The following is a 23945-nucleotide window of genomic DNA, read 5'->3' as shown; positions in this document are numbered from 1 at the left end:
GTGACAATCTTGTCACTTTACAGAGTACTGACAGTATTCCTCCCAACGTGGGAACTATGCAGAAGATGCACTTTAAACATACAAAAAAAATCAACAAGTTCACTTTGTAAAAGCACCTTTGTATGTCAGTAATATAGAAGAAATTTTCAAAGTAGTCTAATTTTAAGCTGCCTAGTATAACATAATAAGTAAATCTGACCAAAAACTCAGATAAGACTTGTATACTACAAAAATTCATGGTTTCTTAAGGGCAGAGAAAGGAAATAAAAGCAAATATTTAGCATAGGCCACATCTAAAAGTTCACTATCAATAAAAAAGAAAATGCAGACATTCATATCATATACTGTACAAAAACATAACAACACTGAGTTCGCCACAGTGCTGTCCAACAGAACTGTCTATAAAAAAATGTTCTATATCTATGCTGTCCCATACAATAGCCATTAGCACCTGAAATATGGCTACTATGAATGAAGAAGACTTCATAAAAATGTTTTAATCTTAATTAATTTACATTTAAATAGTCACATGAGCCTGGTGGGTACCAAATTGGACAGCACACATCTATAGTTTTAAAGAGTATTTCAGCGATTACTAATGAACCCACAAAATATCAAATGAAGAGCTAAAAATAACTGAGACACAGTTGCTTAAATAGATTGTCAAAAGCTTTATGAAAACTATAAACAAAAGGAAACACTAATTTGAGAAAGTTGGATCTTTACAGATCTGACCATAATATGGAGATTAAGTAGGAAGGAATGGATTTAACTGATAAATGAGCTGCCTGAAGTGCTAACTGCAATAACCCTACAATAACCAAAAATAAAAGACCAAACATTGAAGGTGAAGAGTAGCACATCCAATAGGCAATCAGATAAACTTTTAAGTAGAGTCAAAGTTACAATGATAAAAGTAAGTTAAATAATTTTAATCATTTAATTGAAGGAAAAAGGAGAACACATCTGAAGAAAAGAAGATACTATTTGGCAATAGCTTATAAATATGTTAATTTGCAAATGATGTTATAGACACTATAAATATACTTTTAGAATAGACCTTGACAGACCAAATAACAGACTTCTATGGCATCTAATATGGAAATGATATTTTATTTCAAACTCATTACTTCCCATCATCTTAAATATTACTGTGTTTCATTTAATGTTTCAGCCTTTGAAGCATGGCAAATTGGATTGGAATGGGCGATTCAGGTTCTGAATCAGAAACACTGTAAAATGGAACTCCTGGATTTACCTTTTTATCAGGTTTTTCAGAAATAAAAATGAGAAGAGTAACAACCTCATTAGGTTGAGATAAAGTACAATTAATTGAAATGAATATAAAACCCTTTAAGGCAAAAAAGAGTTAGAATAAAAATATGTTAAAATTAGTTGAAAGAAGAGATAATACTTAATATAGTGACATATTCAATAATAATGCAACAATGCAGCTTGTGGTATGAAATTATCTTATTTAAACTCAGAACGGCAGGCTGATAGTTACTCTTTTAAGTGTGCGTATTTATATCTCTCATAAACATCAACTTGACTTTATACTGTGAGACAAAACAGCATTAGTCCATGCCCTCCACAGGCTTACTGTTAGGTTTCAAGGAGGAGATGGGCTACCACCAGAGCTCTTATACATACTGTTTCTATCACAGCACCAGTTAATTTGGGCTGTAACTTTTTTGGCTGCTTTCTCTATTAGATTCTGAGCTTCTTAAGGGTCCTTGCCATATTTATCTTGGCATCTCCAGTGCCTGGCTCCCAGAGGAGATTAGAATAAATGCATTGACTATATTGGCAGATTGAATACCTTGGCAGGTCTAAATAAGTAGAAAAGCCTCAACAAAATTAAGTAAATCATCAAAAAGTTATTAAGAAAATTCTACTAGAACATAGAATAGGCACAAGTTATTTCCAATTGTAAAGAATGGAAAATGCTCCATTAACAGGTTGGTGATGAACTCAGGCTTTGAAGAATGAACTGTCGGGAATCCAACAGGGAGGAGTGGGTTAGTAGCATTCCCAAGGACAAATAATGCAAAGCACAAAACCTATTCAGGGAATCGTGCCACAGCACTGGCCTAAAAGGGAATTGTGGAGGGACTTCCAGTTTCTGGTCCTCCATATAAGGAGTCTGGACATTGCTACTCCATCCTAACAAGTAAAAAGCTGAGAAGACTAAGAACCAATTACTCTTCTTGGATCCATAAGAATGGGGAAGACACAGGGCAAACTGCTGTCCCCAAGACTGGAGAGACAGACAGGCAAATACAGGGAGTCACAGCTTGTTAGAGAGACTCACAAGTGGGAACCAGGGTGGGTAGGAAAATCTGAACTCTAATTGATGAATTACTGAGCTCAGTATGAACAACTCTGAGAGTCAAAAACTCCAGGTGGACCTGTCATAGAGGGACCTCACAATATTGTGAGATCTACTTCTGGGAGCTGGACGAGGTTCCCACAGTAGTATTAGAGAAAAATCCCCCACCCCCACCCCCAGCTTCCATCAAGGGGAAGGGAAAAGGAGCCATTGTGAACACAGCACTGTTCTTCTTAACAAGGCCAATTAAAAGACAAAGATTGTCAGCATGAATAATAATAAAAAAAGACCCAAGTATGTTACCTACAAGAAATCCATTTTAAATATAAAGACACATGTAGATTAAAAGCAAATGGATGGAGAAAAACATACCATACCAACACTAATTACATGATAAAAAAAGAGCATAATAATAAAGGGGTCAATTATCCAAGAAGACAAAACAATCCTTATTATGTATGAACCTAAAAAAATAGCATCGAACTATGTGAGGAAAAAAACTACTAAAATTACTAAAAGAATCCACTTCCATGGTTGGCAATTTTAACACCCTACAATCAGATGGACAGTTCTGGAAGGCCGAGGATCATTAAGGACATAGTTGAACTCAACATCATCAATTAGCTGAATATAACTGACATCTATACACTACTTCATCAAACAATATCAGAATACACATTCTTCTCAAGCTCACATGGAACATTCACGAGACAGACCACATTCTGGACCATAAAACACAACCTTCACATATGTGACAGAATAGAAGTCATACAATGTCTGATCTCAAACCAGAGATCAATAATAGAAAGATAAGTGAAATCCTAAAAGGGAGCTGTATGTGTGTGTTAGTCCATTCTTCTGCAGACCACAGGGAGAGTCATAGAACCTTTAAGATGAAGCAAGTATCATGACTAGAAATGTGCTTTGAGGAGACAAGGTTGTAACACATGGATAATAGTGGAAAAGGTAAGTAACAGATTTAAGAGAACAATAAACAAGAGACTCAAGGTAGGAGGTAAAAAGAACCTGAAACAGAGCAGTAAATATAAAACAGAACCGATGTGAGAAAACTACATATAATGACTCCCTACTCTGTATTTAAAAATATAAAATGTATACCCTCAAACCATCTACTCTTAACCACCGTTAATAGTGCATCTTTAGTCTAAGTCACTAATTACTCAACTTAGAATACTGCAATAGATTCATTCCTACCTCCACCTTCACTCCAATATCACAGCAGCCAGAATTATATTTTCAGATATCACATGCCTGCTCAATAGCCTCTAATGCAGCGGTTCTCAACCTGTGGGTCGCGACCCCTTTGGCGGTCGAACGACACTTTCACAGGGGTCGCCTAAGACCATCCTGCATATCAGATATTTACATTACGATTCATAACAGTAGCAACATTACAGTTATGAAGTAACAATGAAAATTTTATGGTTGGGTCACAACATGAGGAACTGTATTTAAAGGGCCAGAAGGTTGAGACCACTGCTCTAATGACTTCCCATTGCACTTGTAATGAATTCCAAACTCCTATCTGTGGTCTGTAGGACTGCTTGTCTGGAATTTGAGTTTCTCTCAATGTCCCTACTTAAATCACTTGCTTCCAGCCATACCTGCCTTCCCTTTGTTCTTCTAAATACTGAGTTTATTTTAACTGAGGGACTTCGCTCCAGCTGTTCCCTCTGCCTGGAGTGTTCTTCCCCTAGATATTCACAGGACTGGCTTTTAAAATTTGTTCACATCTCACTTCAAATGTCATCTTCTCAACAATGCCTTTTCTGATCACTGTTCCTAAAGCAGCCATCCCCTCTAGTTCTCCTATTACCCTTCTTTATTTCTTCACAGCAATTCCTTCCCTCTACAACTGCCCTCTGTATCTATACATGCTTATCTCACCCTCTACCGCCTGCACTAAAATGGTTATCTTGTGATAGCAGGACCTTGTCTGTCTTTTGCACCACTCTTCTCCCCACCCCCTCCAAAGGATCAGCCTGGAACAGTATAAACATTCAATAAATAAACATTAAAAAAAACAAAATTCTTATCACAGATGCCAGTGACTGAGTAGCATCGTATAATATTCACTGAGCTGTACTTCCTTTCATCTCCTATTGCATTATGAGCTGCCTTGCAGACTAAATTGAAAACCATGGATTTTAGATCATGTAGTGCCTTCTAGAGAGAATGTATTACCTAAAGTAATAAAATTACTCAAGCTACTCAGCTTTTATGATTAGGCAACTTGGTGGCTTTACAATAAGACTGACAGTCTTACCCTACAAACAAAGTTACTTGCCACAAGATACATACAGAGATGACAAGGAAACTTACTCTAAATATGGAGAGAGCCTTCTGGGAAAGAAGGTATGCAACCTCCCCACTTGTGCTATGGACTATAGGGCTTCCTAGCTGCTTTCCCTGAATCTTGGGTTTGCCAACTTAATTAAAATGTACCAGTGGAGATTAACTAACTTATATACATGCCATAAGAAAAATGCACAGAAAATAAGAAACCAAATAGTTACAAGAACACAGCTTTCAAAAATAACACTTTCTAATAGCAAAGCAAAAATGTTTGAGCTAAGTAACCAAAATGATGAACAGACCCCTCAAAGCCACTTCCAGCTAGGTGTGGCTATCCGCATTTTATTTCCCCCTCTGTTTGCTGTTTCTTTTAGCCAAACTGGCACACCTGGCCTCTGAGTGTGTGCTTCTGCCCCATGGCACAGGTCCTCCACTTCCATCTAATAATGGTATGAACGCTATCATCCTTATTAGCCACTTCAAGCTGAAGCGGTCAATTTTTCTAAGATAACTGCCTCGCATCTGAAAGAAAGAGGTACCTTTACTGCTGGGTTAGCAATATATACCTTGGATTTTGTTTTTAGAGACCTGTTTTACTGCCACTAATTACCTAGTTACTTAAATGACTGATGAGGAAACTTATTATTTTTGTTTTATTCACAAATGTTAATTGAGTGCCTCTTGTGCATCAACACAATGGCCTTCTACTTTCCAAGACGATAATGGGAGCATTGCACATAGCTACCCTACATCTCTGAGTGGAGCTTCCCTGTAAGTGGTTACTTCTGGTAACTGGATAACTCAAGCTCATCAAAATTATCCCAAATCTCTATTCCCAAACCAATACTATTGCCAGCTTTCTAAGGTTTTGTTGTGTTCTGAACTCAAGATTCCTCTGAATTTTTGAAGCAAATTTCATTTGTTAAATATGTAGAATTACCTTAAAAGTAGTCCATGTCATTTGATTATTCTGTTTGGATCTGGAAAGAGAGGAATAGCAGAGAGCCAGAGGCCTTGACACTGTGACAAATCTAGTAGGAGTTGAACTAAGAGTAGGCAGACAGGCAAAGCTGCAGAAGGACTTGGAAGAAGGCCCCAGAGATACTCATGACTCTGTATACCTGGCTCATCCTAGACCCCAATGATTAAATCAAATTTACTAACATGTATGTGCTTTTTTATAGTTTAAAGTATAAACATATCTCATTTACTTCTATTACAAATATATTCATATAACAACATTATGAGGTGATTGCTATTTTCCCCATTTTATAGAAAAGGACACTCAGGAGAAAGACATTCATTGAAAGTAATTTGCTCAAGATTACATCATATGTTGCTATAACTTACCCTAGGATCTTTTTACACAAATTCCATGTACTTTTCACTATAGTACTTGACCCAGAAAAATAAGAAAAGGTATGGATATTGACTATGTGCTAAATAAGAAACTGCTTTTTCACATGGTAAATACTGAGTAGACTAAGAGAAGAAATTGTTTCAAATCTCAATGGCTTCAAGAGGAAGGGAAATAAAGAGGGTAAAAATAATAGCAGTCATTTAAAAAAGTAATTTGGTTAGAGGGGAATTCAAAGGTGTAAAGCAAGAGATAAATCTTTCTAGCAATACCTGTATTATGAATACATAATACAACCTTAATCAGAAGCACATGACTTAAAATAACTGTGAAAAATTGAAAAAATGATTAAGTATTATTTTAAGTGTCAACATTATAAATATAATAATTTATTTTGAAAAATGGAACACAGAAATCTATATTTTAAGAATAGAAAATGATAGTTATTATCAAAACTTGGCCAAAATAACTTTGTTATTAACATAAGACTCCTCAATAGATTTTGGATTTTGCTAAAACACAGAGGTAATACTAATTTTAATTATTGAAAGTAATTTATAAATAGTTCTACATACGTTCTTGTGACATCTTGTTCAATCATCGATCGGAGTTCTTTATCTTGGAAGAATTTATTCCAAAGACTCTGAAATAAAGAGAACAACCTATTTAAAATAACCTCACACCTTTGTTTGACTTTGATGATCTCAATTTAATAACTTAAATTATTAAATTTATCCTTCTTTGAGTTATCATTTCACATTGCAGGTAGGAAACCTGAAACTGAAGCAATTTTATTAAATTCTAGTTTACTTTCAGACATATCCTTATTCTAACACCAATTTTTCCAGAGATATTATTATATACTAGAGGCCCGGTGCACAAATTTGTGCACCCGTGGGGTCCAGCAGGCCTGCTCTGATGGAGGCTGATTGGGGTTGGGGCCAGTGGGGGGAAGGGGATGCGGGAGGTTGGCCAGCCCTATTGGGGTGGGGGGGGGAATCAGGACAGCTGGCAGGGGGAGGGGCCACAGACTGTTGGCTGTCGCCCCAACCCCGATCGGGGTGGTGAGCTGATTGAGCTGGATCAGCTGGTTGGCCGCAGCAGTGCACATCATAGCGACTGGTCATTGTGCTATTCGGTTGCTGGGCGCATATATATATATATTTAAATTATTTTCTGTTATCTATATAAAATGAACAATACTTTTACTACTATGTACCCGGTACTACCTCTAAACTACAAAAAGTTCTGCTTGGATTAGAGTAGGCCATAGCCCAATTGGTCCGACATGAACCTAATCTGAATTCCCAATGTTTTCTACAAAGTTTGGTCTTCTAATTTAATAGTTTTTTATTGTTGTTAATCCTCACCTGAGGATCTTTTTTCCATTGATTTTTAGAGAGAGATTGAAAAGGAGGGGATAGGGAGGAAGAGGGAAACATCGATGTGAGAGAGAGACACTGATTGGCTACCTCCCACATGCCTCCTGACTGGGGCTGGAAATGAACCTGCAATCCTTCAGTGCAAGGGATAATGCTCTAACCACTTAGCCCCACCAGACAGGGCCCAATTGAACAGATTTTTACGTACTTCTTAAAATGTGAATTTATGTAAAGTTTTACAATTTACTTAATATTTTATGCTGCTATACCATAGACTAAATTATAATATTTACTAGAGGCCTGGTGCATGAAATTCGTGCACGGGTAGGTTCTCTAGGCTGAACCAGTGATCAAGGCCATTCGGGACCTTCCTTCCCTACTGCTGGCTGCCGGCCGGGGCCTTCCTTCATTCCATGCCGCCCCCTGGTGGTAGCGCACGTCATAGTGAGTGATCGAACTCCTGGTCTAACTCCCAAGGGGACACTTTGCATATTAGCCTTTTATATATATACACTAGAGGCCCGGTGCATGAAATTCATGTGTCCCTCAGCCCAGCCTGCACCCTCTCCAATCTGGGATCCCTCTCACAATTCAGGACTGCTGGCTCCCAACCGCTCGCCTGCCTGCCTGCCTAACTGCCCCTAATCACTTCTGCCTCCCAGCCTGATCACCCCCTAACCACTCCCCTGCCAGCCTGATCAACATCTAATTGCTCCCCTGCCAGCCCGATTGCCCTCAACTGCCCTCCCCTGCTGACCCGGTCACCCCTAACTTCCCTCCCTTGCCAGCCTGGTCATCCCCAACTGCCCTACCCTTCAGGCCTGGTCGCCCCCAACTGCTCTCCCCTGCTGGCCATCTTGTGTCCACCTGGGGGCGGCCATCTTGTGTGTTGGAGTGATGGTCAATTTGCATATTACTCTTTTATTAGATAGGATAGATATGTATCAGGGAAAAATGCTAATGTTACATATTAACTAGAAAAAAATTTCTATTAGTAGGAAACTAGGAATTACAACAGTAATTAAAGAAATTATACAACACTTATAAAGAAGTAATTATTCCTAGTCTTCACGAGAATATGAGTGGAGGTAGGTCTAACCTTTTCCCTATCTTTAAAAACTTCTTCATAGAATCACTACAAATAGTTTCCTTTCTTCCTCTGAGTTAGTCCTACAAAGTGAACCCTTCTCTATTTCTATTATACAGGGAGGCTTTCCTACCGCTCCCTACGGCACCCTTGATAAAACAGTTCCATCCTCATCTTTTTGCTCTTCTAGCTCATCCTTAGTTCTTAAAGACCCCCTTGGGACTTCTCCTTTGTAGTGGCATTCCACAGATATGGATCATACACTTCCTCCAACACAGTATATATATAGATGAGAAAATTTCTATGAGGTTTTAGGTAGTATGTGAGGGTGAAAAAAAATAGTTGATATGAAATAACTCTGCTTTTGTGGTAACTGATAACCAGTCTGATAAACACGTGCTTATGGGCAAAAGAAGTTGCGATAGGAATAAACGTGAATTTTACCCCTTCATCCTGTGAAAGGGGATTATTGATCATCAGGTCCTGCTGGCCAACGACCTTCCTCGGGTTGGTGATGTGCTAGGGAAGAAAGAAAGAAAACAAGAGATCAGAGGCCACTGGACTTTAAAGCACACATTTGAAAACAATTATATTAATTAAAATGCAACTTACTATTTCTTTGATGTTGCTATACCATGCTCTTAATTCTTTAATTTTACTTATCCACTGATTTTTATCTTGAGGAAGAACACAAAGAAATAGCTGTCCAGAAGAAAAAAAAACTTTTATAAAAATCATAAGAAGTAAAGTGTGAAACTATGCCAAAGAGAATCACCTGAAAATTAAGATATTCATATTCCTGGCATTTCATATTTCTATCATCATTCTAATTCTCAATAAGTTTGGAGATATTTAAGAAATATATATTTGGATAATTCCAAATGTGAACAAAGGCCACCCTCCCCCCTAAGATCTCAAAAGCTACACCACAAAATGGAAGCAACCTTCTCTCTAGATATATATTAAAAATGAACAAAAAAATTCACTGAGGTTCAAGTGTGGTTCCGATTTTACAGTCCAAAATTGCTATGCCAGTGAAATGGAGAAGTACTGTTTGGGGTAAGAGAGGACATTAACAGGCATAAGGTCCAGTTAGTAATTTCAAGGTTTAAGATTTGTCTTGAATGAAGCAGGTAGAGGACAGACTAGAGCAATCTGAGGACACAGCCTGAGAAGTGAAGTCATTCCTTTCACAGCAGAAAATTCAATTTACAACCGGCAATCAGCTTATGAAAATAACAAGCATTCTTAAAAAGACAAATTTGATTTAATTTAGCTTAATACATTAAAATAAATCTGGATTTGAGTTTATTTTCCGCAAATGAATGATACTAAAAGTTAAACAACAAAGAATGGAGGGGAGAAGAGGCACAAATATTTGTATACAAATATTTCATCAGCAGGTTTCCTGCCTTCACTGCCTGCATCTAACAGAAGAAAAATGTATTTTAATTATTAAATCTAAATTATTAAATCTAAAACTGTCTAATACATCATGTTTCCTTACTGTCTGTACTTGCAGATTCTGAATGCTCAATTCATGCAGATCTACCCTAAAAAACTTCCAGTAAAAGTCATTTTAGAAATGAGACTAAACCTAAATTAATTCATTTTGAGTAGAAAAAGAGACAATATTTCCAAGCAACTAAAATGATATTTGTGGATTATTATTACCAGTTTTGGTAACCAATGGCCCTTTCTAAAGAGATTGACCTAATTCCCTTCCACTTCTTCTTGCTGCCCTACACTGTGTGTCCAGTCAAAGAAATACAAAAAAATCTTTCCTATATGCTATTTACAACGAGAAAAGAAAGGATGGATAAATGATGGCACTAGATATAATAGGAATCTGAAAGTAAATCCCCCCTCTGCCCCTGCCCCACTTCAACAGTTTCTGCAGCGGCTGGGGCATGTTAAGGTGTTGCTTTGATTTCTGCACCATCAAATGAGATGAAAAAGCTGTTATTTCAAATGACTCCTTTACCATCACCAGTTATTCAGAACTAAGGTGGTTCAACCTTATTAGTAAATGTTCTATGAAAGATAAGCATGGATGGCCAAAAAAAGTCTAAAGTGCAGCTCCTGGAAAATTCAGTGATCCCCCGAATGGGTAATCTTCCAGGGCATCAGGTAATGTGTTGATATACTGCAACCGCAAACTGTAAATAAATATTTTCTTCTTACCTTCCAGCAAATGCTGCGGAACCTGCTGCTTCTCAGCTGCCCATTAATCCCCTTCTGCCTTATTGTTGCCAAGTAATTGTTGTTTACAAAGAGTTCCTCCCATTCTTTCCTATATGCAAGAAACCAAACCATGGAGAAGCTTTTGTTAAAATTCTTCTGCTTGGAGAGGAGTGCTACAGGAAATTAATTTTAAATAAATCTAAGAAATGCAACTTTTAAGACGTATATATTTAGTTGTGCACTGTTTCTGAACGCATGGCTGTCTTTTTGGACAGAGTTCTTCTGTAGATTTAATGAATATGTAGATAGCTATAATTATGCCAGCTACTGAAATTCATAATGTCTATGGAGGCTATTTCATTTCCTCTAAAATGTTGGTAGTGCAGTTCAGTGAATAGACAAAACAAAAAATGAATATTAGCATAAGCTTATGACTGCTTTAGCCATTGACAAAGATATACGTGCTCCAAAAACACACAATAAAAAGGTGCATTGTTGATTACATTGGCTTCTCACATGAAATATCTGTTGAAATGAACCCATTTCTCTTCAATGTCAGGCTGGCAGGTAGATATACCAGAAGACTGCTTTCTTTTATTTTTTAGTGCTATTTTCTATTGAAATCTCTGTACTTCTTTCTACATGATCTGTTTTAAAATTTTAACAGGTGCAGGCAAATTTGAAAAAAATAAACATCAAAAAATTAAAAAGCCTCACTGTAAAAACTGTTAAAGGCAAGCTTGAGTACCTTGCAGTACCTATGGCTGAGTAGATAAACAACTGAAATATGCCTCCCAGGCACACAGACACCAGGGGCCTAACACCTGTGCCTCATTAATATACAAGTAAATCTGCTCTACTGGGAAACAATTGGAAATTAATTGTCCCAAACCACTTACTGAGTTTGAATAAAGGAAGTAGACTTATATTCCCAGCATCTTATACCAAACTAAACATCAAGAAACATTCGTTAACAGTTGAGGCAACCGAGTACAGCTTTGTGAAATTTCTCTCAGATATAATAATGACACAAGAAATGTGTAATTTGAAAATTTTTAATCAAAGCTAAAAGCCTGGCAATCTCTTCAGAGACTTACTCAAAAGAAAACCTCTGAAACCCTCAATCATTCTTCCCCACACACATGCAGCTGCCACTGACCAGACCCGACTTATTTTGAGAAAGGCCAGTCTTACGCGCTATGGTATCTGACACTCAACTGTACACGTGGAGTTAAAAAACCAGACTGTGGAGCAAGCACATCTTCTCCACAGTTTTCCAGAAGAGTTACCAGGGCAATGGCACATTCCCACGGCCTGGGACAGGAGAATCTCCAGCCTCAGCCTGCAGCACTGCTCCCTGTCCCACCAAGCCTTCTGCCTTGTGGGTAAGTATCCCGAGTGGGACACACACCCCACCATGCAAACTTGTACCACCACTCCATGCAAACTTTCTACTTTCATCACTCTATTCATAAGAGAGCTACTATTTCATTTTTATTTTAACTTGATTTTATATCATTAATGAAACTAAAAATTTCTCATGCTTTTTAGGTCATTTTATATTTCTTCTTTTTACAACTTCCTTTCTTGTCCTTTGCCTATGTTAAGATGTATAGGATACTGGTTAAGAAAACAGACATCAGAACCACACTCCTGGGATCAGAAAAACAGCCAATGTACTAGCTACTTAACTAGCTATGCAAGCATGAGCAAGGTACTTAACCTCCTTGTGTCTCTGTTTCATCATCTGTAAAATGGAATAATAGTAATACTATCATCTCCTTCAAAGAATTACTATGAGGATTTAACTGTATGACAGACCCTCAGAAGGGTGCACCATATATCATAACATTCACAAAATAGTATTATTGTTAATAATGTTATAATGCTTTTATTATAGTAGGCCTTATCACAGGTCTGAGAGAGCGTTTCATACATTAAAGACATTACACCTTTCCTGCCATCTATATGTATTTTTAACCCAATCCTCTTGATTGTTCTACACCCTGAAGCTTTTTAATTTGTATATAATATAAACCTAACATTAATTTATCTTGATGATCTTTCCATTGTTTTTATGCTGAAGTAGTTCTTAGCCACTCCACGTTCAAAGAAATAGTCACTGAAATCTTATGGTTTTAAAAATCACTTTAGTCCATTTGTGTTACCTGTAGTATTTTAAATACATTATCTATTTTCCAACAATATCACATACATTATCCACCTCTTATTGTTCAAGTTTTGTTTTTATCCAGGTTTTAATAATACTCAAAGACGAGATCAGCAATGAGTACAAAGAACACTACAGGAGTATATCTCAGAAACTGTACATTCATATAGCTTGTGGTCTGTAAACAAAAAAATGCAGATTTCAAATGTATTTTAAACCCAAGAGGAATCAGAACTCATGAGAGACGATGCAGTTCCATGGCCTGAAAACACCGATGCATTCTAGATCTGAGACGGAAGTGTGAGGCAATGACTCCCTAGCTCTTGAAAAATCAGCTTCTATTCAAAGGTACCAAGATATTGTGAAAGTAGAGACAGCTGGTGGCTGGATTCATTGCCATCTTGTGAAGTAAGCAGCCTTTTAAGGTCAAGTTACATACTACTTATGTAATGAAGGATAATCATTTGTTAGCTTAAATAAGATCCTGTGCCTTGATTACAGGGTTGGCAAAGAGAAAAGGAGACTGAGGCATGTGAAATGGAAACACTATCCCTGAAATTCACAATCATTTAAATTTATTCATGGGTACTTATAGTTCCAATTAAGGTTTAACATCTCAAACTGATGAAGAGCTCTAACAACAGAGCAACATAAAGCCACAAGATAGCCTATTAATTGTCTTTCTCTCCTCTGGAATAGTGTTTTGTTAATAAACTGTGATACAGAGTATACATAATAAACATTTAGTGCCTACCATGTGCTTAACACTCAGATATATATTTTTTAAAGCATAAAGTTAAGAGAATAGATGTATATGCAAACCAATAATGATGTGATTAAGACAAAGTACTCTGGTAATACAAAGGAGGGAAGAATAGTTTTATATCTAAAAATTAACACTCAGTAAAGAAAATAATAAATACTAGCACCATGGGCATGTAGCACCATGTTGGATGAGATGCTACATCCAACAGCTGAGCTATCAGAGGTTTGACAGACCTTCAAGGGCAAAATGTTGAAAAGTTTAGCCCTTTGAGGGGAGCTGGACTACTGGACTTGGGAAAAGAAGTGTAGGTACTGAGGAGCCAGAGGTGGAATTTTTCAGTTTAATTAACAAAAAATAAAAGGTAGTTGCTAAACTCTGTCATATACCATTAGTATATATACTGTTACTGTAATAGCAAAAATCTGGCAATGATGTCATTAAAATGCTTAAAATCCACCTATGTCATAATATATAAGATTTTATATATATAATCTTTTTAAAAATCATCACCTGAGGATATGTTTTTTATTGATTTTTAGAGAGGAAGAGAGAGAGAAACATCAATTGGTTGCCTTCCATAGGTGCCCTGACGGGGGATCGAACCTGAGACCTTTTGGTGAATGGGACAATACTCCAACCAACTTAGCCACCCAGCCAGGACTAGATATTATCACTTTTAACCTCTAAACAACCCTCCTAGGGTAACTATATTTAATCCTCTTTATAAATGAGAAAACTAAGACTCAGAAAAATCAAATATGTTGTCAATAGAAAAAAGGAATGAGAATTAGCTTGAGCATCTTCCTGGAATAATATGGAAAACACTACTACAGGGAACATGATACTCCAGATATCCAAGACAAAAACTGCCCGTGGCAACAAGGCAAGATATTAGTGTGCCCTTATACTTTCTTCCTTAGATTTTTAGTTTTTTTAACATCAAATACAAGGGTATAGAGAAAAGTTGTCACCAGTTGGACTGAGCAGGTAAGTCAACAACTGCTGTGGGTGGTTATGGACTTCCAAGAACATTTATATTTGTAAAAGCCTCAAATGGAACAGATGCAGTGGTTCTCAACCTTCCTAATGCCGCGACCCTTTAATACAGTTCTTCATGTTGTGGTGACCCCCAACCATAAAATTATTTGCATTGCTACTTCATAACTGTAATTTTGCTACTGTTATGAATCGTAATGTAAATATCTGATATGCTATATGTGTTTTCCGATGGTTGCGACCCACAGGTTGAGAACCGCTGGACCATTAGAGACCTGGGCCTTGAGGACTCTCTTGACATAGCACTATTGCCATCTAGTGGCAATTACTCTGCCTTGCAGGCACTGGGTCCCTGAAAACATAACCAGCATCTCAGCAGAGAGAGGCAGAGATAAGCTGGTTTCCTTTTTCATGCCAATGTTAATGAATTAGTAGTGGCTGCCTTGGAAGCATTGTGTTGAGAAGGATTCTGAGCCTACCTTTGTCCTCCTCAAGAATGTTGTTACTAATTAAAAATGTTGGCTATGAGCGCTGCAATCATTTCTAAGTAAATGAAATCAACTTCTGCAGCAGCAGTTGCTGCCTTCCCTCTAAGACCAACTTAGGTAGTTAAGCCTCCTGCAATAGTTTTTGTAAACATGGAGATCAACTCAAGTATGCAGAGAATAAAAATACAGCTGATGATCATAAGGTGCTGTCTATTCCTAATTATGTATTTTAAGGTAGTATTTTCCCAAGTCTTGAACATAAAATTAATATGAAACTAGTTAAAGCCTTCCAAATATAATTATTTAAATACTTTTGTAACCTAAATAATGCATAAGTGACTTAATTATGTGGCAATTCTGGACTAGAAAATTTCTGAATTGTCCCAAATGGTGATAACGCTAGAGAATACATCTTATACTATATATTTTATATGATGGCTTCTACTCCATTTTCGGACATTATTTGGACAAGGGAGAATGTCTCTAGGGGCTCAAATGACTACAATAATTGAAAGAGCGCAGAGACTACAAAGAGCAGTGGTTCTCAACCTTCTGGCCCTTTAAATACAGTTCCTCATGTTGTGACCCAACCATAAAATTATTTTCGTTGCTACTTCATAACTGTAATTTTGCTACTGTTATGAATCGTAATGTAAATATCTGATATGCAGGATGTATTTTCATTGCTACAAATTGAACATAATTAATGTATAGTGATTAATCACAAAAACCATATGTAATTATATATGTGTTTTCCGATGGTCTTAGGCGACCCCTGTGAAAGGGTCATTTGACCCTCAAAGGGGTCGCGACCCACATGTTGAGAACCGCTGACATAGAGTCTAGCTAGTTCTTAGAATCTTCAATACTTGGTTTAGAGAAGCTACTTTGTTTTTTACTGAGAGCAGAGAAGGGATTATCTCTGGGGAACAGGAAGGAGGGTGGACACATGTTTCTTGGAAGTGTCCTAAGGGGGAAGTGTGCTAGAGGAGTCCTCAAAGATGACCCCTAGATAACTGATGTGTTGTTATATAGCCTCTATGGTTGGCCAGTCAACCATGATCATCATTTTTTATATTTGACTAGAATAATCGTAAAACTCAAGGCAAGGGCAGGATGAAGTTGATCTTGAAGCAGGATAAACTCAGAGTTAGATGAGTAGAAAATATTTGAAGATAAAAAAAAGTTAACCTGATGCAAAAAGATTTATACAATTTTTTAATCCTAAAGTGCATGCCAATATTTGAAAAATTGCCCTATTAATTTTATCACATTTGCTTTATCAAATGCATAGGAAAAAGGAAACAATAAACTTGTAATCTGTTTCTAATCTGTCTAGAAACATAGTGGAAGATTTCTATTAATGAAGGACTGTGCTATAATTCCAATACTCCATGTAAGAGTATGTAACTTTATAACATTTTAAAGGTATGATTTTAAAAATGCTATTCAAATAGAACAAGGAACATCTAAAGTAAAAATCAATGGGAATGTGAGAAGCGTAAATTAGGTATGTCGGCATCAGACTGCAGTGTGGCACCAGATCTGGTTAAGTTACAACATTAGGACTGCAGGTGCCAAGATCAACCAGATAAACACTGATGTTATCTATAATTACCTCATTTTTAGCTTAAATCACAGGTAATGAGGGAACTCAGAGATTCTAAAAGGCAATTAGAAAGTCTACTGGCTTTTTCGCTTCCTATATCAGGAATTTTTTAAAACTTACTTTTACTTAAAGCTTTTTTCCTCCATAATGAAACATCAGGACATAGCACTTATATATAAAAAAACAGAATGCACAATTGCTCATAAGCTTAAAATGAATTTCTTCTGTGTCTAGGTGAAATGTGTTCTCATGTGACGAGGCTCCCTTGAAACAAAGGCAATAATAGCTCAGTTGTTAAAAGTAACTAATGATGATGTTTTGATTCAGGTTTGGACTTAACATTGAATTGAGAAATCTTGAGCCTCCACCTCTATATCCACAAGGACATAAAGAACTGAGTAGCAACAGTTTTTGACTGTTAGATAAAATATTGTTATTTTTTAAATAAAACATGTATTGTTTTCTTCAAAATGTTTTAAGAGCTTCTAAATTCAGGGTCATGTTAAAGTAGGTAAACTCAACAAACATTATTTAGAAAATGTATCAAATAAAGCTATATATAATATGATTATAAAAAATTAAGTACATAATAAAGACACATAATCAAAGGATCAGCATTTAGAAATGAGGTGATAAAGAGATCCTGTACCAGACAATGTCTATAAGTTGTCTGGAATGAATACCTTTTATATTCCATGGTTTACTGATGTTTCTTATATAATTAACTAGAGGCCCGATGCATGAAATTCGTGCACTTTGTGGGGGTCCTTCAGCCCTGCCTGTGCCCTCTCACATTCCGGGAGCCCTCGGGGGATGTCCAACTGACAACTTAGTGCTGCTGTGGAGGCAGGAAAGGCTCCCACCACCCCCGCTGTGCTTGCCAGCCATGAGCCTGGCTTCTGGTTGAGTGTGCTCTCCCTGTGGGAGCACACTGACCATGAGGGGGCAGCTCCTGTGTTGAGTGTCTACCTCCTGGTGGTCAGTGCATGTCATAGCAACCAGTTGTTCCACCATTTGGTCGATTTGCATATTATATAGGATTGCCCAAACTTGGAAGCAACAAAGATGTCTTTTAGCAGATGAATGAGTAAATAAACTGTGGAACATTTAAACAATGGAATATTGTTCAGTGATTAGAGGCCTGATGCACGAAATTTGTGCAAGGGGCTCGCCCTCCCAGCCCCGGCTTCATCCTGAAGGTCATCTGGAAGGTCATCTGGATGGTTGTTCTGCTGTTTGGTCTAATTAGCATATTAGCTCTTTATTATATAGGATAAGGAAAAATCCCTTTCTCCAGCCACCTCCATGCAGACCTTCCCTCCCTCTTCCCATTCCCCACCCACCTCACTTAGCTTGAGATTTGTGGTAATTAGCATGAGCTTGATATCTAACTTTTTGTATGATGAAGAATTTGGCACACATTCTAAAATGTAAGCAATACTGTAAGGGAAATACAGAATTTAGAACCAATTATTTTCCAGTAATTTAGAAACAGGCATTTATTTAGCAAAATCAGATATCTTATTAAAACTCTATTTTATCTCTTAAAGTATGTTTTCCAAGACTGTGTTGACTTAGAGTTTTGCGCCTATAGAAATAAATATATGCATGAAATACTTATCTTAAAAAGGTTAAAATGTATATTTTAACTGAATCCCCCATTTATTTGATATCCTCTAGATCAGCACCATCCAACAGAACTTTCTGAGATGACAGAAATGTTCTATATCTGACTGTCCAATATGACTAGTGCAACTGAAGAACCACATATTTTATTTTATTTCATTTAAACATACATTTATATAGTATCTTGTGGCTACTGGTTCTCATAATGGGCAGCAAAACTCAAAGTATTTTAAGGATGATGAACCATTCATATATATATTCAATCTTTAAAATAACAACTATAAAGGTACAAAGGGTATAAAAAGTAAAGATACACATGATACATACTCACACATAGTGCTGTTGGGTTAAGAAGACACGTGTTAGAAGTTAAATAATATAAGTGGTTGAAAATCAAGGTAATTCCATAAGGGATGTAACACAATATATACTTAATTATAAGTAAAAGGTGCTACTAGTAAGATCAGATATAGATGTAATAAGTTATTTTAGTCAAAAAGTCTCTATCTCATTGCCTCTCCCTGTCTGTGTTTCTGTCTCTACCACCACTGCCCCTTGCTTAGTACCACTTCCCTCTTTTTCCATTCACATACAGGAAGAAGTTGGGAAAGCACATCTTTAATAATGACAGTGATACATCTATAAGTTATCAAAAATTATCAATAGTGAGCCTAATATAACCATCCTCAACAATAGACTGGTTCAAAGATCCAGGAAATGGTCATTTTAAATGAAGATAAATGGTTCATAAGATAAACTTTAGTTTCTGGTTAATATGTAGCTTATAATTTGTTTGGATTAATGTGTCTGGGAAAATAATTCACATGGGCCTCTGAAAAGGTAAGGAAATATCCATACCCAAGGCCTACTAGAAAATCTCACTGGATTATAATTTCAAAAAAAAACTCCTCACTAATTTAAAAATCTCCAGGCTTCACAGACAATAGTGTGGTGAAAGCATGGGGATGGGTCGGGGGCTGGGGGGGGGGGGGGGGGGGGGCAAAGGAAAGGAAATGGGGGACATTTATAATACTGTCAACAATTTTAAAAACACTCAGTAAAAATCCTATATAATGAAAGGCTAATATGCAAATTGTCCCCTCAGGAATTCGACTGACCAGGAGTTCGACCGCTCACTATATTGTGTGCTGACCATCAGCGGGCAGCATGGAATGAAGGAAGGAAGGAAGGAAGCCAGCAGCCGGGGAAAGGAAGGCCATGGCCAGCAGCTGGAAGGCCCAAATCGGCCCTGATCACCGGCCAGGCCTAGGGACCCTACCCGTGTATGAATTTTGTGCACCGAGCCTCTACTAAACAAACGAACAAATGTATTAATTACTTAATTAATTAAAACTCCACACCTCATTTACCCAGCATGATGAAAGGCCAATGTATGACTTTTTTTTTCTCAACAAAAAATTTTGAGAGTATCAAAACATTTATAAAACCAAGCGATCAGCTCCCAATTTGTATAATGTTTACATAATTAGTTTTTAGAAATTCTAAATCTCTACAGGTTTATCATTTGCTCAATTTTATTTATAAAAAATAAAGACAGCCCTGACCGGTTTGACTCAGTGGATAGAGCTTCAGCCTGCGGACTCAAGGGTCCCGGGTTCGATTCCGGTCCAGGGCTGTACCTTGGTTGCGGGCACATCCCCAGTGGGGAGTGTGCAGGAGGCAGGTGATCAATGTTTCTCTCTCATCGATGTTTCTAGCTCTCTATCCCTCTCCCTTCCTCTCTGTAAAAAATCAATAAAATATATTTTAAAAATAATAAATAAAGACAACAAACTAGATGTTAAAATGTTATACATTCTCGCTTCACTTCAATGTCATAAACTATCATAATCTTTTTAATTAAGAAAAAAAAAGAAATAAAGCTAAGTGGAAACAGAGTAAGGGCTGAAAGAGCCCTCCTATGACTAAACATTCTTCAATAAACTTTTTGGACATTTTAATATTCTCCAAATGTTTCTGAGATTCTGATTATATTCTAGTTGGTTGAAGTTATTAGAAATTTGACCCCTAGATGTTATATATCCAAAGAAATGGGGGTGGGGGGGGGGGCAGAATCCTTTTTCTTAATACTGGTTTTGGGCAGGAGGAGGATAGGGCTGGGGAAAACACTGAAACAAAGAAACCAGGGCTATGGAGACCTACCGAGTCTGCACTGTTTCCCATGAAGGCTAGAACAGTAGGAGGAATAGTTTTATTACTGATTTTTTAAAACAGTTGCTCTGCATCATAGGGGAAGATGAAACATTTTCTCATGACCTCTTAGCCCAAATTAAATTGTGTGTCATAAAAATTCCTGTGTTAGGCAGAAGTATTCTCCATTGCTGAAATTTTTTATTATTTGAAAGTTCACCTACTTCAAAAGGACCCAAATCTTGTCATGACTTCACAAAAAGGCCTTTTGTTATTTGCTATTCTATTATCCATATATTCAGTAATTCAGATTCCAAATGCATGCCACAAAAATTTAATTATATGACCACAGACATCTCTATGAACCAAAGAGATGTCTCCATAAGTAACAACTTTATATTATGGAATGCTATTATAAAACTTAAAGTTGGCACCATGAAGAAAATTCTCATTTTGCTACAGAGTCTTTAAAGAGTAGGATTAGCAATGGCATCTAGAGATGGAAAGGCTGGGGTTCCTTCTCTAGGGTCCTTCAACAACCCAGGTGGCAGTGGCAGAAACAGGAATGGGAGCAGCGTTAAAAATGTTAACAGACCACTCTGGTTTTATTTATTTACTAGAGGCCTGGTGCACAGATTCGTGCACCGGTGGGGTCCCTCAACCTAGCCTGGGCCCTCTCGCAATCTGGGACTCCTCAGGGGATGTCAGACAGCCAGTTTTGGCCTGATTCCCACAGACCAGGCCGAGGGACCCCACCGATGCACAAATCTGTGCACTGGGCCTCTAGTATGCATATAAGATCTTTGGTTAATCTCTTCCTACCTATCCCCCTTTCCCCCTGAGATTCATCAGTCTGTTCCATGTTTCCATGCCTGTGCATTGAGTGTCTGCTCCCAGGTGATCATTGTGCGTCATAGCTACCAGTCACTTAGGCTTTTATATATATAGATTCTACTCCACTCTCTCCACCCTCTTTCAGATCTCTCATGTGGAAAAACAGTCCCTCTTCAACCTACACGGTCAGAATACAAAGGAGAGAGGCAGGCTCTGGGTGGGGCCCAGTGGTAAGGTAGGGAGTGGCAAGCAAACACAGTAGTGCCATGGGAGATTATAAACCTACTAGAGGCCCGGTGCACAAAAATTTGTGCACTGGCGGGGGAGGGGGGTGGGGAGGGTCCCTCAGCCCCACTTGTGCCCTCTCACAGTCTGGCACCCCTTGGGAGATAACCACCTGCTGGCTTAGGCCCGCTCCCCAGGTGGCCGATGGCAGGCCCGATTCCTTGGTGCCTGCCCCGCCTCCCCGGGTCATGCACACGGCAGGGCCGATCCGGGGGTTGGGGTGCCGCCCCGGGTTGGATTGCACACGGGACGCCTGGGCAGGCCAGCCGATCGCTGCTGCCCTGCCTGGCCACCCCGGGTTGGGTCACACATGGACGCCCGCTGCCCCGGGTCGCAGATAGCAGGCCCGGATGGTGGCAGGGCAGGCAGGATGGCGCTGTCCCGCCCCACCGCCCCGGGTCACGAATAGCAGGCCCAGATGGTGGTGGGGCAGGCTGGATGGGGCTGCCCCGCCCTGCCTGCAGTATGCAAATTAGCCGCCATCTTTATTGGCGGTTAATTTGCATATCACACTGATTAGCCAATGGGGGTGTAGCGAAGTTACGGTCAATTACCATGTTTGTCTATTATTAGATAGGATTATTATGGATGGTACAAAATCCAAATAATGAGAGGTCTGTGCCTGGTTCAATGATAGTAGAGCTCTCATGCTCAATAGAACTTGAAGATCTAGAAGCACATTGAAAACCTGGAAAGAGAGTTAGGAGATGCTGTTCAACTATCCTGACTTACTTCCCATTGATTGAGAGACCTGGGCATGTCATCCTAATGACTTTCCTAAACTGAGTGAGTAGATTGAGAGCATTCAAGGGTATGTCAAGCAGACTGAACTACTTCTATATCTTTCTCAGAACACTGTATCTATAATCATGGAATGAAAACAATGTCCATATGTTCAGATTATACCAAGACGTCTTTTACATTTCAAATACTCCCTCATTAGCAGGCTATTTCTTATTCTACCCCATAGCTGCTCTATAGATTTTCCCCATATTTCTAGGCATATAATTTTCATTTTCAATTTTATCATTATCAAGTATTTCATTTAATTTTGTGGGATTTAAAGACACATTATTAACACCCAGTTACATTTATTATATTTGATTCAAATATACCAAACATCTATGATATACTGAAACCTTAAACTTGAATACTGTATAAAGAGCAGTTCAGCAAAGTAACAATGTCTCCACAATGGAACAAATATATGTAAATAGCCATGTTGTGGGTCATTTTAGCTGTCTTTACAGATAAGGGCATAATTTTGTCATTGAAAAAATGTAAGGCCAATCAAATTCATCCATTCTAATAATGCAAAAAAACTGCATTGCTAAAGAGTAGAAAATGAAGATTGTCTTTTTTCATATTGTTCATGCCAGAAAACTGCTGTCCTAGAATGTCCAGTAAACATATTGTCCTGTCCCCAGCCCCCACCTCTCAGTTCTAATTACCCCATCTGGCATCCCCCTGCTCTTGGTAAAATGCTCCCTTTACAACACATCATTATCTAAGTTAGTTGGTTCCATGTTTGTCTCCCCTAGACCATAAGGACACCAGGGGCAGGGTCTATGTTTTATTCCTCTTTGGGTCTTGGTGTTGGTGGTTTAGCACACTGGCTTGCCTATAATGAGTGTACAATAAAGATTTGCAGAATGATTGAAATATGTTACCTCTCTTGAACAAAACAAACAAGCAAATAAACAAAAGATATAAACATAGCATATATAAACATGTCAAAGAAACACTTTTAAAAGCTCTGGGTTAAAAATAAAATGAAAAATTGGATTATTAACCACTGTTATTTCCCCCCAAAAGGCAAGGTAATCTGATATAAAAATAGACAAATATTGAATATCAATTTCTAATAAAATATTCAACGAAAAGTTCATCCTTAAAACTATATCTTTGAAAGTTACAAATAAAAAATCAGATATGAAGCATTACATAGAGCTAACAATATAGTAAGCTATTTGTAAAATGTTTCAAAAGACTTAGAACTTTCCAAGTTTCAACCCTAATCCTATGCATTATTTTCTCAAATTATAGATCCAGCAACACACTTCAACATCACGAACCAAATATTTAATTTATTCTTTCTGTTTCACTACCATACCTAAAAAGAGCACATGCTAATATATATAACAAATTCACTACAAAAGTTGACAGTGGGCACATTCCTACTAGGAGAAGACAGAAGCATGTCCAGGGGAAGGGACCTCAGTGCTTACTGACTGAGAGAAGCTTAGCCTCATGTTTCAAATGTATGCCTGTCTTTTCAAAGATAAACATTTACACAGTCTTTAGATGAGTGCAGCTTGCAGCTGACAATGTAAATAAATAAATATGAAAAAAATTTCCCCGA

The 23945-nt window shown here is 37.8% G+C and overlaps 1 protein-coding gene across 1 annotated transcript in view; it reads right to left on the bottom strand.

The window, feature by feature from the left end:
- Window positions 1-23945, bottom strand: part of TBC1D5 (TBC1 domain family member 5) — a 421112-nt gene that overhangs the window by 173746 nt on the left and 223421 nt on the right. The window contains exons 6-9 of the mRNA XM_070433344.1: window positions 10659-10767; window positions 9087-9176; window positions 8919-8993; window positions 6581-6648 (exon numbers count right to left, since the gene is read on the bottom strand). Of these exons, the coding sequence (XP_070289445.1) occupies window positions 6581-6648; window positions 8919-8993; window positions 9087-9176; window positions 10659-10767 (342 nt within the window). The remainder of the gene's footprint in view (window positions 1-6580; window positions 6649-8918; window positions 8994-9086; window positions 9177-10658; window positions 10768-23945) is intronic.

This window comes from Myotis yumanensis, unplaced genomic scaffold (genome assembly GCF_028538775.1).
Source record: "Myotis yumanensis isolate MYYU_CA2020_CCGP unplaced genomic scaffold, mMyoYum1.0.hap1 SCAF_14, whole genome shotgun sequence".
NCBI classification, from domain to species: Eukaryota; Metazoa; Chordata; class Mammalia; order Chiroptera; family Vespertilionidae; genus Myotis; species Myotis yumanensis.
The sequence above is the reverse complement of the archived record's forward strand: the minus strand, read 5'-3'. Positions and strand labels throughout refer to the sequence as shown.